The sequence below is a fragment of the Canis lupus genome, chromosome 30 (assembly GCF_003254725.2).
Source record: "Canis lupus dingo isolate Sandy chromosome 30, ASM325472v2, whole genome shotgun sequence".
Taxonomy (NCBI): Eukaryota; Metazoa; Chordata; class Mammalia; order Carnivora; family Canidae; genus Canis; species Canis lupus.
This window is the reverse complement of record NC_064272.1, coordinates 16,960,446-16,978,980: the sequence shown is the minus strand read 5'-3', so window position 1 is coordinate 16,978,980 and position 18,535 is coordinate 16,960,446. Positions and strand designations below refer to the sequence as shown.

The 18,535-nt window shown below is 35.3% G+C and overlaps 1 protein-coding gene and 1 long non-coding RNA gene across 3 annotated transcripts in view; one reads left to right on the top strand and one right to left on the bottom strand.

The window, feature by feature from the left end:
- AP4E1 (adaptor related protein complex 4 subunit epsilon 1) overlaps window positions 1-18,535 on the bottom strand; it is a 55,105-nt gene that overhangs the window by 29,957 nt on the left and 6,613 nt on the right. For both annotated transcript variants that reach the window (XM_025472803.3, XM_025472804.3), the window contains exons 4-8: window positions 14,817-14,890; window positions 14,274-14,395; window positions 11,344-11,503; window positions 9,474-9,640; window positions 6,402-6,475 (exon numbers count right to left, since the gene is read on the bottom strand). In XM_025472803.3, coding sequence (XP_025328588.1) covers window positions 6,402-6,475; window positions 9,474-9,640; window positions 11,344-11,503; window positions 14,274-14,395; window positions 14,817-14,890 — 597 coding nt within the window. The remainder of the gene's footprint in view (window positions 1-6,401; window positions 6,476-9,473; window positions 9,641-11,343; window positions 11,504-14,273; window positions 14,396-14,816; window positions 14,891-18,535) is intronic.
- Window positions 4,303-18,082, top strand: LOC118352884 (uncharacterized). The gene is made up of 3 exons (XR_004810784.2): window positions 4,303-4,401; window positions 6,004-6,074; window positions 17,721-18,082. It is a non-coding gene; the product is annotated as an uncharacterized LOC118352884 (long non-coding RNA).

Below are 18,535 nucleotides of genomic sequence, written 5' to 3'. Positions count from 1 at the left end.
GGGAAAAAAGTAAGACAGAAAACCCTGCCTTTATGGAGTTCACATTCTAATGTACACATAGTAATACACTCATTGTTCTTTTTTTTTTTTTAGATTATTTTATTTTATTTATTCATAGAGACAGAGACAGAGAGAGAGAGAGAGAGGCAGAGACACAGGCACCATACAGAGAGCCCGACGTGGGACTCGATCCCGGGTCTCCAGAATCACGCCCTAGGCTGCAGGCGCCACTAAACCGCTGCGCCACCGGGGCTGCCCACACTCATTGTTCTTATATAAACATTATTTCCAACACTCCTTGAATGCTTTAAAATAACTTGTTCTCAAGCAGTTTCTACCACTTATACACAGAACCAATATATATAGTTTATTTTAATATAATCATTTTAGGATGCTTTAGCATTCATTTCAAAGTAGGACCACTTCAAAAAAAATCCTCAAGTCAGTCCTTTAAAACCAGTCTCAAAAAACATAGAACAATCAACTGAACATCTTGTTGACAGTGTTCAAATTTGATTTCCTAATATAGTCAAAGCTCTGATAAATATGATAGATGATCAAAGTGGACACTAAAATTTTTTTTCAAACTTTTTTAAAGTTCCTAAGTAAAGGAGGTGGACCATCACCATGGTAAAGAAGAACCAGTGAAGTATCATTAAGTTCTGCATGTGCTATGGAGTTACAGCAATGAGAAGTGAGACATGAAATCCAACAGACTTAACAATTCTACTACAAATTGAAGCATATCCAAGTGTCCTTGATAGAATCATTTCTTCTCTATTTCCAAAAGCCTAAAACAAAACAATCAGATACTTTTTTGTGTACAAGATAGATCCTGAATATTCAACTAGCTATGTTTTACACTGCTAACTTGCCTATCAATTTACACCCAGATTTTATGTAAAAAGCTTTATATAAACCCTTTCTATAAAAGAGAAAATGAATCAGAAATATAAATTTCTCCCTGAGAAGGGAACTGACTTTAAAAGAAAACCTACAAAGTAAGTTAATTAAACCTAAAAAGATACACTGTATATTCAGATGTTGTGCTGTAAGTTGTCCTTACTCCGTGTTATGAAAAAAAGCAGACATATGACTTTATGAACTAAACAAAGAGAGGCTTGGTCAAGTGACTAACCAAGTAAGGCAGGAGTGGATAAATTACTAAGTCTAGCCCTTGGCCTACTTTCGCAAGCCTGTAAACTAAGAATGATTTTTACATTTTTAAATTGAGATATAACTGACATACAACTTATTTTAGTTTCAGGTGTACAAATACATTTTTTAAAGTTTCTGAAAAAGAGGCACCTGGGTGGCTCAGTCAGTTGAGCGTCCAACTCTTAGTTTCAGCTCAGGTCATGATCTCCAGGTCTTGAGATCAAGCCCCAAAATGGGCTTCCCACTCACCAGAGAGTCTGCTTGAGATTCTTTCCCCATCTCCCTCTCTCTTCCACTCCCGCCCTGCTCCTCACGCCTCCCTCCCAGTCACTTGCTCTCTCTTTCTCTCCCTACTCTGTTGCTCTCTAAAATAAACAAAATATTTTTTAAAAATAAAAATAAATTTTAAAAACTAAGGTTATAAGAAAAACAAAGCAAACAAAGGAGAGTTTATGACAGAAACCTATGGTACCGGGACGCCTACATGGCTCAATGGTTGAGAGTTTGCCTTTGGCTCAGGATGTGATCCCAGAGTCCCAGGATCAGGTCCCACATCAGGATCCCTGAGAAGCCTGCTTCTCCCTCTGCCTATGTCTCTGACCCTCTCTCTGGGTCTCTCATGAGTAAATAAATAAAATCTTTAAAAGAAAACCTATGTTACCTACAAAGCCTAAAATATTTACTACCTGGACCCCTTTTCAGAAAAAGTTTGCCAAAAACCCTGAATTAACAGGCAGCCCTAAATAAGACTAAAAATAATGCTGCGCAAGCACCTCAGTAGCCCAGTCAGTTAAGCGTCTGCCTTCAGCTCAGGTCATGATCCCCAAATCAAGCCCCAAGTCAGGCTGCCTGCTCAGTGGCAAGCCCATTTCTCCCTCTCTATCTGCTCTCCCCTCCACTCATGTGCTCTCCCACTCTCAAATAAATAAACAAAATCTTTGGGAAAAAAAAAATTCCCCTCTTCTGTTATAACTGACATGGTTTCCTTTACAGATTCCTACCATTCAGAACTCTCCTGCTATCAAACTGTGTTACTACAAAAGCTTCTCTACCCACCTAAAATCTAAACTTATTTAGATTTCTGGAAAGCTAGTACAGGTAAAATTACTAGTTCAAAAATTACACTTTTTAGTCAACTTAGGCATAAATGAGCTAAAAATGAATTTAAAAGGTTTTTAAATTATTTTTCCACTGGAGCTAAGTCCCTTTATTCCACTGCTCTACAAAAATCTAAGTCCACAAATGAAATAGCGGCCACCCTAATGTCTCCCCTCTACAGAGGTTTCAAAAAAGTGCTTCTGAGGATTTCTAAATAAATGTAAAAACACAATGTGAAGTTTTTTCTCTTCCAAAGCAACCTAGGTCCTAACCAAATTATCAAGTAAAAATTATCAAATTAAAAATAACATTCTGACATTTATAATACTGTGGTTTTATCATAGGTATTTGGTATTCGATTATGCACAAAATTTGAAGAGGTTCCACTGACACCTTCTCCTTCAGACTAGACTTTACTTTCATATGAAGTAAGTTAAGTCTCTATCTGTTGACCCCACTTTGGCAAGGAGATGTGGGTACCACCCAATGGGGATAGAAGTCCAGGTTCTCCACTCTGCCTCCTTTGACACTTGGAGAAGGAATCCTTGTTCCCTCTGAGTAGGGGATGGGAACCTCTGCTGATACTATCTTGCCTGGGAAAGGAAGGGGCATTACTTCATTAGTACTCCCTACGTGGCCTCCACTGATACTGCTAGCGTGGCCTGAGTATCCCTGACCAGTGGTAAAAGCTCCAACTCTCTAGTAGGCTTCCTCTAACACCACCCCAGCAAAGACAGGAGAAGTACTTCGTTAACCCCTATTCCTAAATATGAGAAATCCCGGCTTCCCCACATCATCTCCACTGACAGTGCAAGGGAGGGGTGACCCCCTTCAACACCTGGGAGGGATGAAGTTCTTGCTCTCCTCTTGGGCTTCTCCACCATGAGTCCAGTGGAAGGGTTGGGAAGCTAGTTATACCTGGTGAAGGGGAAATCTTGGCTTTCCACTCAGTCTTTTCGGCCATGTGTGATGGCTGGCTGGGATAGAGAGGCTAGCTCTTCCCCTAAGCGCCCTGAGGTAACCTCTGAAAATGGTTTGCTATTCACTCGACCCAAAAAACCCTAAAAAATCATGCAAATCAAGAGGTCCAAATCTTCATATTCATTTTAAGGACACACATGAAACTACCCAGGCCATCAAGGGTATGCATATCTGAAAAGCCACCTAATATATGAAAGATGTCACTTTGCGGAAGCAGTGTGTGCCATTCCGTCACTACAATGGTGGAGCTGGTAGGTGTGCCCAGGCCAAACAGTGGGACTGGACACAGGGTCAGTGGGCCAAGAAGAATGTTGAATTTTTACTGCACATGCTTTAAAAATGCAGAGTAATGCTGAACTTTTCAGGGTTTACATGTAGATAGATCCTCTGGTCATTGAGCACATCCAGGTGAACAAAGCAGCCAAGATGCAGCATAGAACTCAACAGGGCTCATGGCCGGATTAATTAACCCATACATGAACTCTCCCTGCCACATCAAGATGATCCTTGCTGAAAAAGACCAGACTGCTCCTAAACCAGAAGAGGAAGTTATACAGAAAAAAACATCCCAGAAGAAACTGAAGAAACAAACACTTACAGCTCAGGAGTAAATTCTGCATAGAATAAATGCAAATTTTTTTAAAAATAGGCTATTGTCTAAGTCTTCTATCTTGCTATTTTGCCCTTTTCTTGTCAGTCCTTTAGCTAGACAGCAGGCTTTTTTCTTGGGGCATTTTTGTCTGCACCTGTTGGTGTTTCCAGGTTGCTGGCTCTCCTGTACCCAGTTTGGGGACTATGAGGCAAAAAGAAAACCCAAGGTATTCACTGTGACATTGTTCCTTGCATTGCAAGGTCCCAAACCAGTCTACCTTCATTTCTCCACCTTTCAGAGTCATATGTTAATTTTACATATAATATCCATAAGAGGGAAAAACAGGGAAATGATGGTTCTGTTCCTTGTACTCCATTATATAGAAGTCTCCTGATTTATTAAATAGCTTATGAAAAATGTTACTCTCATCTTATCAGTACTCTGCCTAAATATCTTCCATATCTCTGTATTTATATACAGTATAAAGCCAAACTCACTTGGCTGCCATGAGAGGACCTCTGCAATATGGCCTTTCCACTGTTCCCACTATGAAATGTCCATGCAGGCTGCTGGTAAGTCAATATTCTCTGAAACAGTTTTAAACATCCCTACTTCTATACCTTCTCTCATGTTTCCTCTTCCTGGGCCCCCTAGACCTCCCTTCTGACTATCTGAATCCAACCTACCTTTCAGAGCCCCATTACCTCAATATATCCTTGTGTGCAGTCCTCAGGCCCACAGTGATCTCTACCACCTCTGGACTCCTACAGTATTTATTCCCTGCACCACCACTTAGCATTCTACCTTATACTAGGTATTATGCTTTCATAAATAAGCTATTTCTCCCATTATATTGTAAATTCCTGTGACGACGCTTGGGTGGCTCAGTGCTTGAGCATCTGCCTTTGGCTCGGGTCATGATCCCAGGGTCATTGGGATCAAGTCCCGCATCAAGATCCCCACAGGAAGCCTCTGCCTATGTCTCTGCCAATCTCTCTGAGTCTCTCATGAACAAATAAAATCTTTTAAAATATATATATATATATATATATTAAATTCCTTGAAGGCAAAGATTATATTTTATACTTCTTCATATGCTCTATATCACTTTGTATAATGTCTGGTATATAACAGCAGTCAATAAATGTCTTTGGTATGTTTTATGTCTTGATTTAACAGTAAGGTAAGTTATAATAATGAAACTTTCATAAAAATATGGTTTAGAAAGTATAAAGCCAAAATCCAATCAGATAACTAATAAAAGTAATCTTCTTTTTCTTTAATTCAACTAAAACACATTTTAAAAAAAAGATTTTATTTATTTATTCATGAGAGACACACAGAGAGAGCAGGCTCCATGCAGGGAGCCCAATGTGGTACTCAATCCCAGGACTCCAGGATCACACTCTGAGCCAAAGGCGGACGCTAAACCGCTGAGACACCCAGGCATCCCTCAACTAAAACATTTTAATTATTGATTAACCCAATACCAGATACTGGGCTAAACTCAGTCTCTTCCCTTAAGAAGTTCATAATTTCAAATGCACATTCTTCAGCAATAAACTCTTTATGGTAGCACTATGAGAGAATAGTCTACCATTGACAAAATCACTGTCAGTTATAATTGTATCAATACAAAAGGAGGGAAGCCTAACAAGGAGGGAAAGATTAATAAAAGAAATAAACAAAACAACAGAAACTATAAGGTTTCCATGGCAAGGTGAAACACTGGACTAACAGCCTACAAAGAAGCAAACTTGCTCGTGTTCCCAGAAATTTTAATAAAAGAAAGGTGCCCTCGTGGGAAACATTAAAAAATATTTTTTTCGGGTATACAGTGTTCTCCAAGTGAAAAGAAATGGGTAACAGTGGTTATCTCCAAGAAAGGGAACTGGGTGGTAGTGGTAAGGGTCAAAGGGACACTTACTGTTCACTGTATACTTTTTTGTACCTTTTGAATTTTGAACCATGTGCAAATATTACCTATTCCAAAAAAAAAAAATTAAAGCTGAAATGTCAATTACAAAAATAAAAACAAAAAAACGTTCTACAAGAAAAAGAAAAGCAGATCCTTAACTGATTCTAAACAGAATTCCTTGAAAGTCTTTCACACTCTTATCCTACACACTAATTATATCTCAGTAAAACTTTTTTTATCTTGGCTGCCTGCAAAGACTCTGACATTTCTCTGGATCGTCTGACAGTTCCTAGCCTAACCACCTGTGTCAGTAAGGATCATCCAGAGGTAAGGATGGAACAGATCTACTGGGTTACCTTCACAGTCAATTAGATGCTTAGTGAATATTTTTAATATAAAAACAATTTCTCTTTAAAAATAAAATATTTTAAAAAGAGAGAATTTTAATTATAATTCAGGTCAATGTTTAAAACAAAGTCATAATTTCAGAGTAGTTCTATTATCCAATGCTTACATTGAAAAATAACCCAAAGAACCATCTTAAAAATTAACATACAAAATTCTTTTGGAATTTATAGTAGTCTAACACACATTTTGCTAAAATACCAAAAAGCACTGTTAATCATTAGAGTAGCATTTACATATGTTACCTACCATATGTGACATTGTGATTTAACTCGGCTCTTCGTAAGGATTCATCAAGAACATCATACATTAATTCACTTGTCCTGTTTAAAAGATATTTTATTTGCAGTAGAATTATAGTATTATAACTCAATAAAACAGTTTTTCAAACTTCTCTCTCTTTAAAACTGAGGATCTACAGAAAAGAAGTGAAAAAAATTCATTTTATGAAGATATGGAAATTTCACTTCTTCAAGATTCCATTTGCTCTTTCTCATGAGTTTAATTTCCTGTTTTATCAAAGCTGACTAGTCAATGGAGAGATATCCATAAGTCAATCAACTCTTTACCTATACCTAGTCTACAAATCAGGCTTTTGTTTCGTTGAGCATACTACCTTTTATAATTTTATTTATAATAAAATATGCTACCTGTTTCAAGTTACTACAGTAATACCTCACACATCCAGATTATTCCAGATGGTAACCATGTAATTTTTTTTTTAAATATTCAAATACCATCTTTCTTTGAGCAGCACCAGGTTCTCTGGGAAAAAATTTCAACTTTCATTTATGTTAAATGTAAAGAAATTTCATTTTGTGAAACAGGTTTGTACCACTCCTATGTCTTTATGGTTACTGATTACAATTACAGTAACTGGGTTGAGGTAGCTACTGTAAGAAAATGCAGTGCTTTCTAGAGCATTCTGCCTCCAAACCTAGAAAAGTCCTCTCCAAGAAGTCAGTGTGAAACTATGGCTCCTAAATTAGCATTTCTGTCTATATTTTACAAGTTCAAAAAAGCACTAACAGAAAAAAAAAAAAAAAACTACCATCAACATACGATACACACAGTAGTCTTGCAGAGAAACTATACTGTAATACAAACAAAAAGATCAAAAATAACATAGGGCTACACAAATAACATATCAACATATCTTTTTCAGAAAATTTCTTTTTTCCAAATATACAACTATAAAATTTAATTTGAAGTACATAACTTTATTCTATCTTGACTAACATGTAATTATCCAGTGAGAATCCAGAACCATATTCTAAAATCCCTCATTTTATTGTGTAAGCACTTTTTTCCAGACAATAACCACAAAGCAGACATTACAACCCTTCCCCCACCTCAAATTTGGTAATACTACACCTAGATTACAGTCTAGTTTCTCAATTTTAAAAGCCAATGTCTGACAGAAGAGTCATAATTAACCACATGAAAATGTGGAAACGTTTGCAGACATGATCAAGCAATGTTAATAACCTAAGACGAAGAATGCTATAAAACACAAGAAAATATTCAAACAATAGACATAAAAGAATACAAATCTAAGAAGTTTCCAGTAAATTATCTCTTTCAATTAAATATATTAGAATCCTGTTATAAAATAACATTTTTACTTTGCCACACTGAGCTAATCATGTCTTTAAAAATACAAGATTTGTGTTAACATAAAATCTCAGAGTTGGGACAAAGGAAAAAATATTTTAATGTTCCACAGCATCAGTAAAGAGTTCCACTCTACTCATTTCAAATAAGTCTATGCCAACTGAGCTCTCTGTGGAGACAAACACTCTGTTTGTATTGTTTGTAACTTTGTATGTATTCCACACATTCATTCATAAAGGAAAGAAGATAATGAGTTAATAAATTTAGTAAATTCACTAAATGCCTCCAAAGTTACTTCATGAAAACATACTGTCACTGGATTTTTTTAGATCAGTGAGGTCTGGTTGCATTATTATGAAATTCATGATTTTAAAACAGAATTCCAGTGAACTCCAACTAGAGCTACACAACAGGATAGGTTGGATTATATACAATAAAATTAGGACAAACACTTTTAATGTGCATATCTACTTCCATCACCTCCAGTTTTTTGACTTAGGTTTCGATCAGGAATTGAGATCCAGAAACACAGAAAAAGTAACATAGCAAGAGTGATAGAGTCCAATTAGCTCCCCTTAGGAGCTCACAGGCAGATGGACAGTGACATGACACTGACAAGGAATTAGTAGGAGCAAGAGTCTAGAAGACAATCCCTTTCTAAAGCTAGGCCAAAGAATTAGAAGGTACCCTACTACATGGAGGAGAACCATATCTCACAAAGTCAAAACACTGATCAGCAAATTTTTTTTTAGTAAATATTTTCTTAAGACAGAAACTCAAGTCATGGTCCTTGCTCTCAAGGGAACTAAAATCTAGTTCAACTTGCTCTTGAACAGTTCAGGAAAAAAAATTTTAAAATATGTATGTATATATATAGTGAGAAAGAACAAGAAGACAAATGCAAATAATTGATGACTCTAGGTAAAGAGTACAAGGAAGCTCTTGTACTATTCTTGGAACTTTCCTTTAAATTTGAAAAACTATGGCAAAATAAAAAGCTACAAAAATATATATATAATCAAAAAGACACCCATAAAAAATCTAATATAAAGTACTGGCTAAAAGAATAACCCAGACAAAGAAATTAAGATGAAGTACTCATATTCATTAATTAGAGCAAGAGTCAGCAAACTATCGTCCACAGGCCTATCCTGGTTGGATATTTGTTTTTGTATGACTACAGGCTAAGAATGGTCTACATTTTTAAATGACTGGGGTGGGGGGGGAAATCAAAGGAAGAATTTTTTTTCCAAAGGAATAATATTTCATGACAGATAAAGATTATATGAAATACAAGTTTTAACGTCCAAAGAAAGTTTTTTTGGAACACAGCAATGTTCATTCATTTACATGTTGTCTATGGCTGCTTTTGAGCTGTACAACAGCAGGCTTAAATAGCTACAACAGACAACATACAATCCATAAAACTTAAAATATTTATTATCTGGACCTTTACAGAAAGTTTCCCAATCCCTACACTAGAATGATTAAGAAGGTTTCATGGAAGATACGGAGCCTCAGAGGTACCTTTCCCTATGAACAGAATTTAGATAAGCAGAGGGCCAGGATTATCCCAGCAACCTGTTATATACTTCTTAAAATGGCTTATTTATCATTATTAAGCCAATTAAACATTGGGAGAACCTGACGTATGAAACTTCTAGATGATGGGCTATCAGAGTATCAAGTTTACTTAGAATAGTTTACCTTTGATCATCTTTTCCTAGTAGTCCTAATATTCTCAAGAGCTGGATTTGTAACCATGGTGCTGGCACACTGTGGTAATTGAAATCTACTGGGAGCTTTCCTCCAACTACTTGCTTCAAAATTGTCACAAAACTCCCCGTCAAGTCTTTATATCCAGATGAATTCTCCTATAACCAAACAAAAAACAAAAACAAAAACAAAAACAAAAAATATTCTGTTAAGAATAATGTCTTATCAAAAAAAAAAAAAAAGAATAATGTCTTACCAAATATAAAATAGATCTGGTTGAAATGCCATACAGAATCTAACTTAATATATGTTCACTTAGAAGTTTCAGGTTCACATTTAATCAAACAGTGCTCTAATCTGTTTGATTTCTTCCATGATGAAACTACTCTGGCTACTTGATCCAAAGCTGAATCATCCCTCAAAAGCTTGCACTACTCTCTACTTATCCCCACACAGTCTCAATCACATTTCATAAGTTCTCATAATTACATCTTATATAGAACTTTTATTAGCCAATACCAGCAATTAAATCAAAAAGGGAAAAGAACGGGCATATTGAAAAGGGGCAGCATTACCACTACTTTTGATGAAAATCAAAGCCTGTTTGCAATCTCTGAACTTTGTTTGCAAAAGACTTCTCATGTAAGTAATCTAAGTGTATTCTGGGTGGAGGAGCACAGGGCAGTCAAGACCACTCAAACATTCAAACCTCCCAAAATCAGTGCATCTGCCTTTTAAAAATTAATTAACCCTATAGTATTTAAACACACCTGTGTTTCTGAATGCGTGTGCTTTGGTTACTTATCTGATGAATCTCTTAGACTGGGGAAATGACATACATATTCTTCAAACATTAGATTCATTGTAATTTTTATTTCATTATCATGGACACATTTTTGGAAGGGAAATAACAGCTCTTTGAAAGTTTAGTAAATGTTAGAGAAAAATAAGATTTAACATCAATTATCTATTTATACCAATCTATTTTGGAGCACAATGCATAAAAATGAAGACACCCTTCAACCTGTAATTGTAAATTGAATTCAGTAACATATGCCATTTTGTTTTATAGTACTCATGGAGTCTCACACATATATATAAAACACACAAAGGGGTTTCAGGCAATACACTGGGGCTGAATTAATATAAACCTATATGACCATTTAGAAAATTTTACCATACCATTCAACCTTCCTTTCTGATCTGATACAGTATCGATGGAAGGAGACAACATAGTAGTCCATATACCTTGCACAACCCCTATCCACTCTCCTCATTTGTATAAGCTGTCACACATATCTCAGGAATTTGTACAAAAGAAAGTTACTCCTTGGGGCACCTGGGTGGCTCAGTTGGCTAAGTGTCTGACTTTGGCTCAGGTCATGACCTGAGGGTCCTAGGATCGAGCCCTGTATGAGGCCCTGAGTCAGGACCAGTGTCAGACTTGGCGCTCAGTGAGGAGTCTGCTTCTCCCTCTCCCTTTGCCCCTCTCCCTGCTCGTGCTCTCTCTCTGATATATAAATAAAATCTTAAAAAAAAAAAATTTAAAGGAAAGTTACTGCTTGAAAAACCACAAAGTTACAAATTTCAATCACCTTCCAAAGGTATCATTTTTCCATACATCTTTAGTAACACAAAAAAACTTAGTCATTTAAAAAAGAGACTAATCCTGTAATATGCCAACAACTCATGCTATCAAACTTGCAAAATTACTATTAAAAAGTCAATTATAAAAAAAGTCAATTATAAAAATTTGAAATGTTAATTAAGCATTTACTGAAAAACATGAGTTTTCTTTTAATTCCATAATTACATTTTTCTAATGGCAACTACTCAGTACCTCCTGAAATTTCCAACTTACCTTAATCATCCTAAAGTATATGTGCAAAGAAGCAGCCATGACCCCAACATCTCTGTCACAAAGTGCTTTCCGAAACTTAATATGGATATGCTGTACTTGATTAGGAGCAATAAGATGGAATTTATATAATGCCAGAACAGCTTTTCTTCGTATAATCTCCCTAAAGATAAAAAATTAAATCTAAATAAATCATCTGAATTGTCATTTAGCTTAAAAAGATTATAGATGAGATGACTTCAAAATATGAGCTATTACCTTAATATAAAAAGAATGAATTATACATTTATACTAATTTCTTTATTCTAATCCACCAAACTATAAAAAGTAGTTCTCTCCAGGAAGTAAGACCTCAAGAGACTAACTGCTCATGTTATATAGTTCTAGTTACATAATTTTTGGCAATAAGCATGTATTTTTTACTTTTGAAACCAGAATAAACAAGGAAGATAAACATATTCCTTAACTCCCTAATTCCATTTTTGAAAGCCATCTCTCTAGAAACTGTGAAAAGTTTCAACAGTTCAAAGCTTTAACAGGTAATTCTGGCTAGCAATATTAAACCTCTTTATTAATACTGAAAATCTCAGTAACATTCTACCTTTTAATATATTTTTTTTTTTTGTACCATAGGCAACCTAGAGGACTCCAAATACTCCAAATAGAAAGGGAGACTCACAGTAAAAGATGTTACCCTTCCCCTTGCCCAGCTCATGTTTCCAAAATATCATTACAAAGAAGAGGAAAGTAGGAGCACCTGGGTGGCTCAATGGGTTGAGAGGCTGCCTTCAGCTCAGGTCATGATCTCAGGGGCTGCTTCTCCCTCTGCCTTTCCCTCTCCCCCACACCATCCCACCCCTGTGCTTGCATACTCTCTCTCAAATAAAATATTTAAAAAATAAAAAAATAAAAAAATATTTTTTATAAAAAAAGAAGAGGGAAGTATACACTAGTATTACACTTAATTTGTAACAGATACTGTCTAGCACACAAGAAGCAAAAATATTAAGTAGCTATACTATATTCATAATATAATTTCCAAGGAAGCATATTCCTTATTCTTCTCACTCATGCCTATTTCTAAATATTTCATATTTGCAGGCTATGCTGGCAGTACTCATAACAGCAGCAATGTCTGTCACAAAAGTGAAGTATTTATTTTTAGGGTTTCTTAACACATATTTGTTACCTAAAATCATAGAATCTCAAAATTGAGATTACTCAATGCAATCCTCTGTGTTCCACTCAAGAATATCCCTTAGAATATTCCTAACAAATGTCAAATTTAGCTTCTGCTAAATTCCATTAATAAGCAACTTACTATCCTCCTAGGCAAACTATAGCATGATGGAAACTTCTTTTTTACAGAGAAAAAGCAGATTAACAACAGATTTGCCATTAGTAGTATTAATACTATGATGACTGGAAACCATATCTCGGTGTATTGCTATTGAGTGTTAACCATTTTAGTTCTATGGGGGCAGCGGTTTAGTGCTGCCTGCAGCCTGGGGTGTGATACTGGAGACCCGGAATCGAGTCCCATGTCAGGCTTCCTATATGGAGCCTGCTTCTCCCTCTACCTGTGTCTCTGCCTCTCTCTCTCTCTGTCTCTATGAATAAATAAAATCTTAAAAAAAAATTTTTTTTTCAGTTCTAAGAGAGTAGGTAAATGAGGTAAAATAAAATATAAACACTCAACAGGCTCAGGAATCCGAAGGCCTGGCCCTCTATGGTGACACTAACAAAAGACATCAAGAGACCTGGGTTGAGGCTATAGGTCTGGCATGGTGAAATTCAAAAGTCAAGTGCAAACCACATCTTCCTTGTGTCATCCCCTGGCCTACCTATAGCTCTGACCCATGTTCTTCCACATGGAGTTAAGTATGGCCATCTGCAAAAGCAGAGTTTCAAACAGTCTAACTGGGGGAAAAGAGGCCAGGATTTGAAATTAGAGTACATGGGAAGCAAAAAGGAAAAAATTCAGTTCTCAGAAGGATTTCATACAAAGACTCTGGAAGTATGATTACCACAAAACAATGAGGGTATGGAAAAATTACATAAAAATAATGCTCTGCTATGATCAGATCAACCTGTAATTATCTAAGAAAAACTAGTGCTTTATTTCTAGTAATTAACTGTCTATAGCCATCGTTTGTTCTGAACACAGATCTGACCTAAATAAAATATTAAAACAAGTTTGAAAAGCCTATGAAGTTATTCTATAATTCTTAGTAAAAGCTATCATTTTAGCCAGATAATTCATGGTCCAAAATTTCTTAAAGAAAACAAACCATAAGACAACACTTTATAATCTCAGAACACCAAAAATACTAGCTTAAAGAGACATATAAAATAAATATTGTGTGAATAACAAAAAAATATTAAAGATTGTATAACTAAAATGGTGAAGCTGTAAGGAATCTTACAAGATTAGCAAAATACCACAAGTTAATAAGGTTTATATGGATATGTTCTGCTATAAAATAGAATTTGAATGTTGCAATTTTGCTATGAAAGCAACCCCAATATGGGGAAGCTCTGCATTCATAGCACTTGAACCACTGCCAGATTTTTTTCATTTCACTTTATCCTCAAAACAACTTTGTGAAAACTAACACACTTCAACCAACCCCATATAGCCAAAGGAAAAACAGGACCAATGCTGGTTAGTGGTAGAACTGAGAGGAAAGCCACAGATTCCTGACACTAAACCTCACTGACTCTCAGTTTAACTTTAGAAAGCTGCCTGACATTTTCTCGAACCCACATAAAATAAAGCATGATGCTATCAAGGATTTTTGCATTAATATCTGGCAGTCAAAGGATATCCTCCACCCTAATAGCATTAAATTAAAGTTATAATAAATGTTTTAGTATAAATTTTTATCCTGAAAAATATAGTATAGACCCGTATCCAAAAAAAATTGACTTACTTAGAATGTTGAAGTTTATCTTCAATTAATGGAAGAACAGCTGGAATCATTTCTCGAGGGAAAATCTGGCTGACAATAGTAAGTGCCATACATACTTCTACCAGATTAGTGCTCTGCAAATCCTGACGTAATAATTAAGCAAACAAAACATTCAGTGCAAATTTTGAAACTTAGGATTAGTAAATTCAACATTGCAATGGTCCTATGTACTTAATAGTCTTCTACTAACTTTATAATTAATTTGTACATTCAGAACAGATCTAGAGAAAAAGACAAGAGCCAGAAAAGTGTATTGGAGATCTGCTTTCAAATGAAACCATAATAACAGCAGCAGAGGGTTAAATGTTTCATTTAACCCTTACAACTGGGTTAAGTTCTATTATTAGCCTCATTTTATAAACTCAGAAACTGATATAAAAGATCTTTCTAAGTCCATTCTATAAGCCTGGCTTCTTCCAACAATATCTAATTCAATATGTTTGAGGCAAAATGTCAGATGCCTATGGAAATAATTTTCATATTTACTAACATATAATACAGTACCTTTACAACTGTATTCACAAGGAGAAGCAGCAGTTCATGACTTTCATGTAAAAATAAAGAAACAGCCAAATAACCTATAAAATTTGAGGGAAAAAGTCTCATTATTACCTGCCAAAAATGAACTTTTCCCAATAAATTAAATAAAACAATAATATATTCCAAAATTTAAGTGTCAAAGATAATAGCTATAAATAACTATAAAGACAGATTATAAAATATGAGGTTCAAAAACTTAAGGAAGATTTCAGGTATGCTTTATCCTGAAATACGTCATAATCATGTATTTCACAGGATATACCTGAAACAGAAAAGAGGCTATATGTACCACCTTGAACTCCTATACATGACATGACAAATACATGCCTTCTATCTTCTGTGCATATGTCTACACAAGCAATCAAAATATTTTCTATCTGGGAACCTGGGTGGCTCAGTGATTAAGCATCTGCCTTTGGCTCAGGTTGTGATCCCAGGGTCCTAAGATCAAGTCCCACATCAGGTTCCTCACAGGGAGCCTGCTTCTCCCTTGTCTATGTCTCTGCCTTTCTCTGTCTCCTATGAATAAATGAAATCTTTAAAATACGTATATATTTTTTCTATCTTATAGCCAAACATGCAACTATTCAACTGAATGAATCACCTAGGGATCCCTGGGTGGCTCAGCAGTTTAGCGCCTGCCTTCAGCCCAGAGCATGGTCCTAGAGTCCCGAGATCGAGTCCCACATCAGGCTCCCTGCATGGAGCCTCCTTCTCCCTCTGCCTGTGTCTTTGCCTCTCTCTGTGTATCTCTCATGAATAAATAAATAAAATCTTATAAAAGAAATGAGCCACCTAATACCAACCCATATGATGTAAATCACATTTTAAGCCATAAACAATATTTTCTTAATATGAAAATACACTATTGACAGAATAACAGTTGTTGAGGGAAGAAACACGGTCTACCACATTATATGTAATCACTGATTTAAGTAAATATTTTTATTTCAATATCAAAACATAAAGTACATCTTAGAATTGAGGAAATACATTAATACTATGACACAGGCCATATATATATATATGGAATCTAGATACTCCATGTCATTTCCTGTCACTCTTCACACTGATAACATTTGTTAGACAGTTACTATGGAACAGTGCATTACAAGCCTCACCTCATTCAATCTTCACAACCCTATGAAGTATTATTATCCCAAAGAGAATATGAGGCCCTAAAAGGGTAACTGCACAAAATCTATAGCTATTACATGGTGGAGCCAGCACTCAAACCCAGCCAGTCAAAGTTAGCTCATGTTTTAATACCTATGCTGTCCTGTCTCTCCACACAGTCTATGTGGAGGCCCTATTCCCTGCCTCCCACCCTTACTGCTTTCCATTCTTCTCAATTCTTTCAGTCCTCTCATTAGAATTCTAATGTTAAACTATCCCATCATTTCCCAGATAATGTGTGTATCGGCTGGAAATCATGGGCAAACTGTTAGAAACTACCTATTCTCAAAACCAAGAAATAGCAGCATAACCCATTTCAACATCTTTACTGAAGATCAGAGGAGCAGAGCATGAGAAAGAAAATAGAATTAACCAGGGGCAAGAAAGAAATGAGAAAAACCTCGGCATTTAAAGAGATTAGGTCTTACCAGATTGCGGAGAACTCATGTGATAAGCTAAGTTATCACTCACACCCAAGTCACCAATATCAAGGTAGGAGAAGATGAACAAATTCAAAAACTATCTCAACAAAACCTTACCTCTATCTGTTACAAAGAATATCCTAACTATTTTGACAGGAAATATAAAAATATTTAGTGACTCAAAAAATGAAAAGGTTCCAGAAGACAAAGAATAATGACTATGATTATGGAATATGTTTGATATAAAAGAGTGACATATAGGATAAGAATATAAGCTTTGACTCACAGAAACTTGGGTTTACATTCTGGCTCCACCATTTATTAACTGTACAACCTTGGACAAGTGACTTAACCTTTGAGCATCAACATTCTATCTCACAAGATAAAGTACCTAACATGCCTGACTTAATAGGTACTGAAAATGTAACTTTTCAACAAAATTCATATAAAAAATACAAAGCCATCTCTAACAGAGAAAGCACCAAAGCTAGTCTCAGAAATCTCAGGGGAGCTGAAGAGGCAATAGGACCAGAGTGAATACATATAGAAAGTTTAAATGCTATCTTAAAAAAAAAAAAAAAAAAAAAAAAAACCCTTCTACTCATTAGCATACATAAAAAATGTCTGATACCTACAGACATATGTCCCTCTACAAGGCAATAAAATATTTCCCTAAGGTCATAAATCTCAACAAAAATGACTCTGAAGTCACTATTAAAATAAGCTTCTATAACTATCAATAACATGTACAAGGTTATTCCCTGCAACACTATTTACAAGAGCAAAGAATAAAAAATAACTCATATGTCCATCAGTAGGGACTTGGTTGAAAAACTATGGCCCATCCACCCATCCAATGAAAATGATGCAACTGTATAAATAAAGATGTCAAAACAAAATGTAAAATAATCTATATAGCCATGCTATCTTTTGTGTAAGAGAGTGTTTGAGTGTGTACTGGTGCACTTAATTGTTTTGCAAAAAAGAAACAACGGAAAGATTTATCAGAAACTAATGAAAATATTACCTATGGGAATAAGGGCCAAACTGGGTAAAAGGGGAAGGGGATAGAGATAAAAGTGAGACTTCTTTGATTATACCTTTTTATAAGGTCTTAACTTCTAAACAATGTAATACTTTATATATTTTTAAAATAAAATTAAATAGAAAATGAAAAAAATTATATTAAATTCTAAGAAGTACAACATAGTAACACCTGTACAAAATTATAGCACCAACCATCTGATATTGATCATCTATTGTTTTTCAGATTTCCTGGCCTTTAGAGATCTTAGAATTAATTTGAGGGCTAAATCATTAATATACGAAAAGACAACACCGTAAGATGACAGACGGTAAAAGCCACCCAAGTGATCACCAAAAAGTTAAAACTTAATTTGGAATATGAAAAAGGAGAGACAGGATGCCAGAGGACATTTCCCTTGGAGGGAAGAACACAACAAATCTAGAAGAGTGGACTGAGTTTCAATAAAAATAGAATACTGGGTGCACCTAGTCTCGGAATCTTTACCAAAATATCTCCCTTCCCCACCCCAGCATCTGACAGCACAGGTGAATATAATTTGTGAAGAATGCTGGTCCTTGAAAATATGACACTACCAACTCCTTTGAATAAAGAACATGCTATACTCCTATATTACTCTAAAGTGTTTTCTTTTTGGATTCTGATACACTGCTAAACCTACATGAATAAAAGATTTAAGTCCTTAATTTAAAGGACATTTCCTAATAGTTTGATTAAAGAGACAAAATTTTTCCAAAGATACCTCTAAACCTTCACAGCTAACATTTATGAAACTGAGAACAGTATTTTTTTAATTATTCAAGTCAATTTCAGTTTTTATTCTATAAAGAAACATTTTTAATCATTAAACTGATGAGGTGAGACAAACTTTAAATCAGCTTTCTTGAGGTATAATTTATACATAAGAAAATTCCTCATTTTTAAGTGTATAGTTTAATGAGTTTTGAAAAATACATATAGTCATCTAACTATCCCAAAATCAGGCAAATTTTAATCTTCTCCATAACTCTAAAATGCCATGAATCAGTAAGACTGATTTC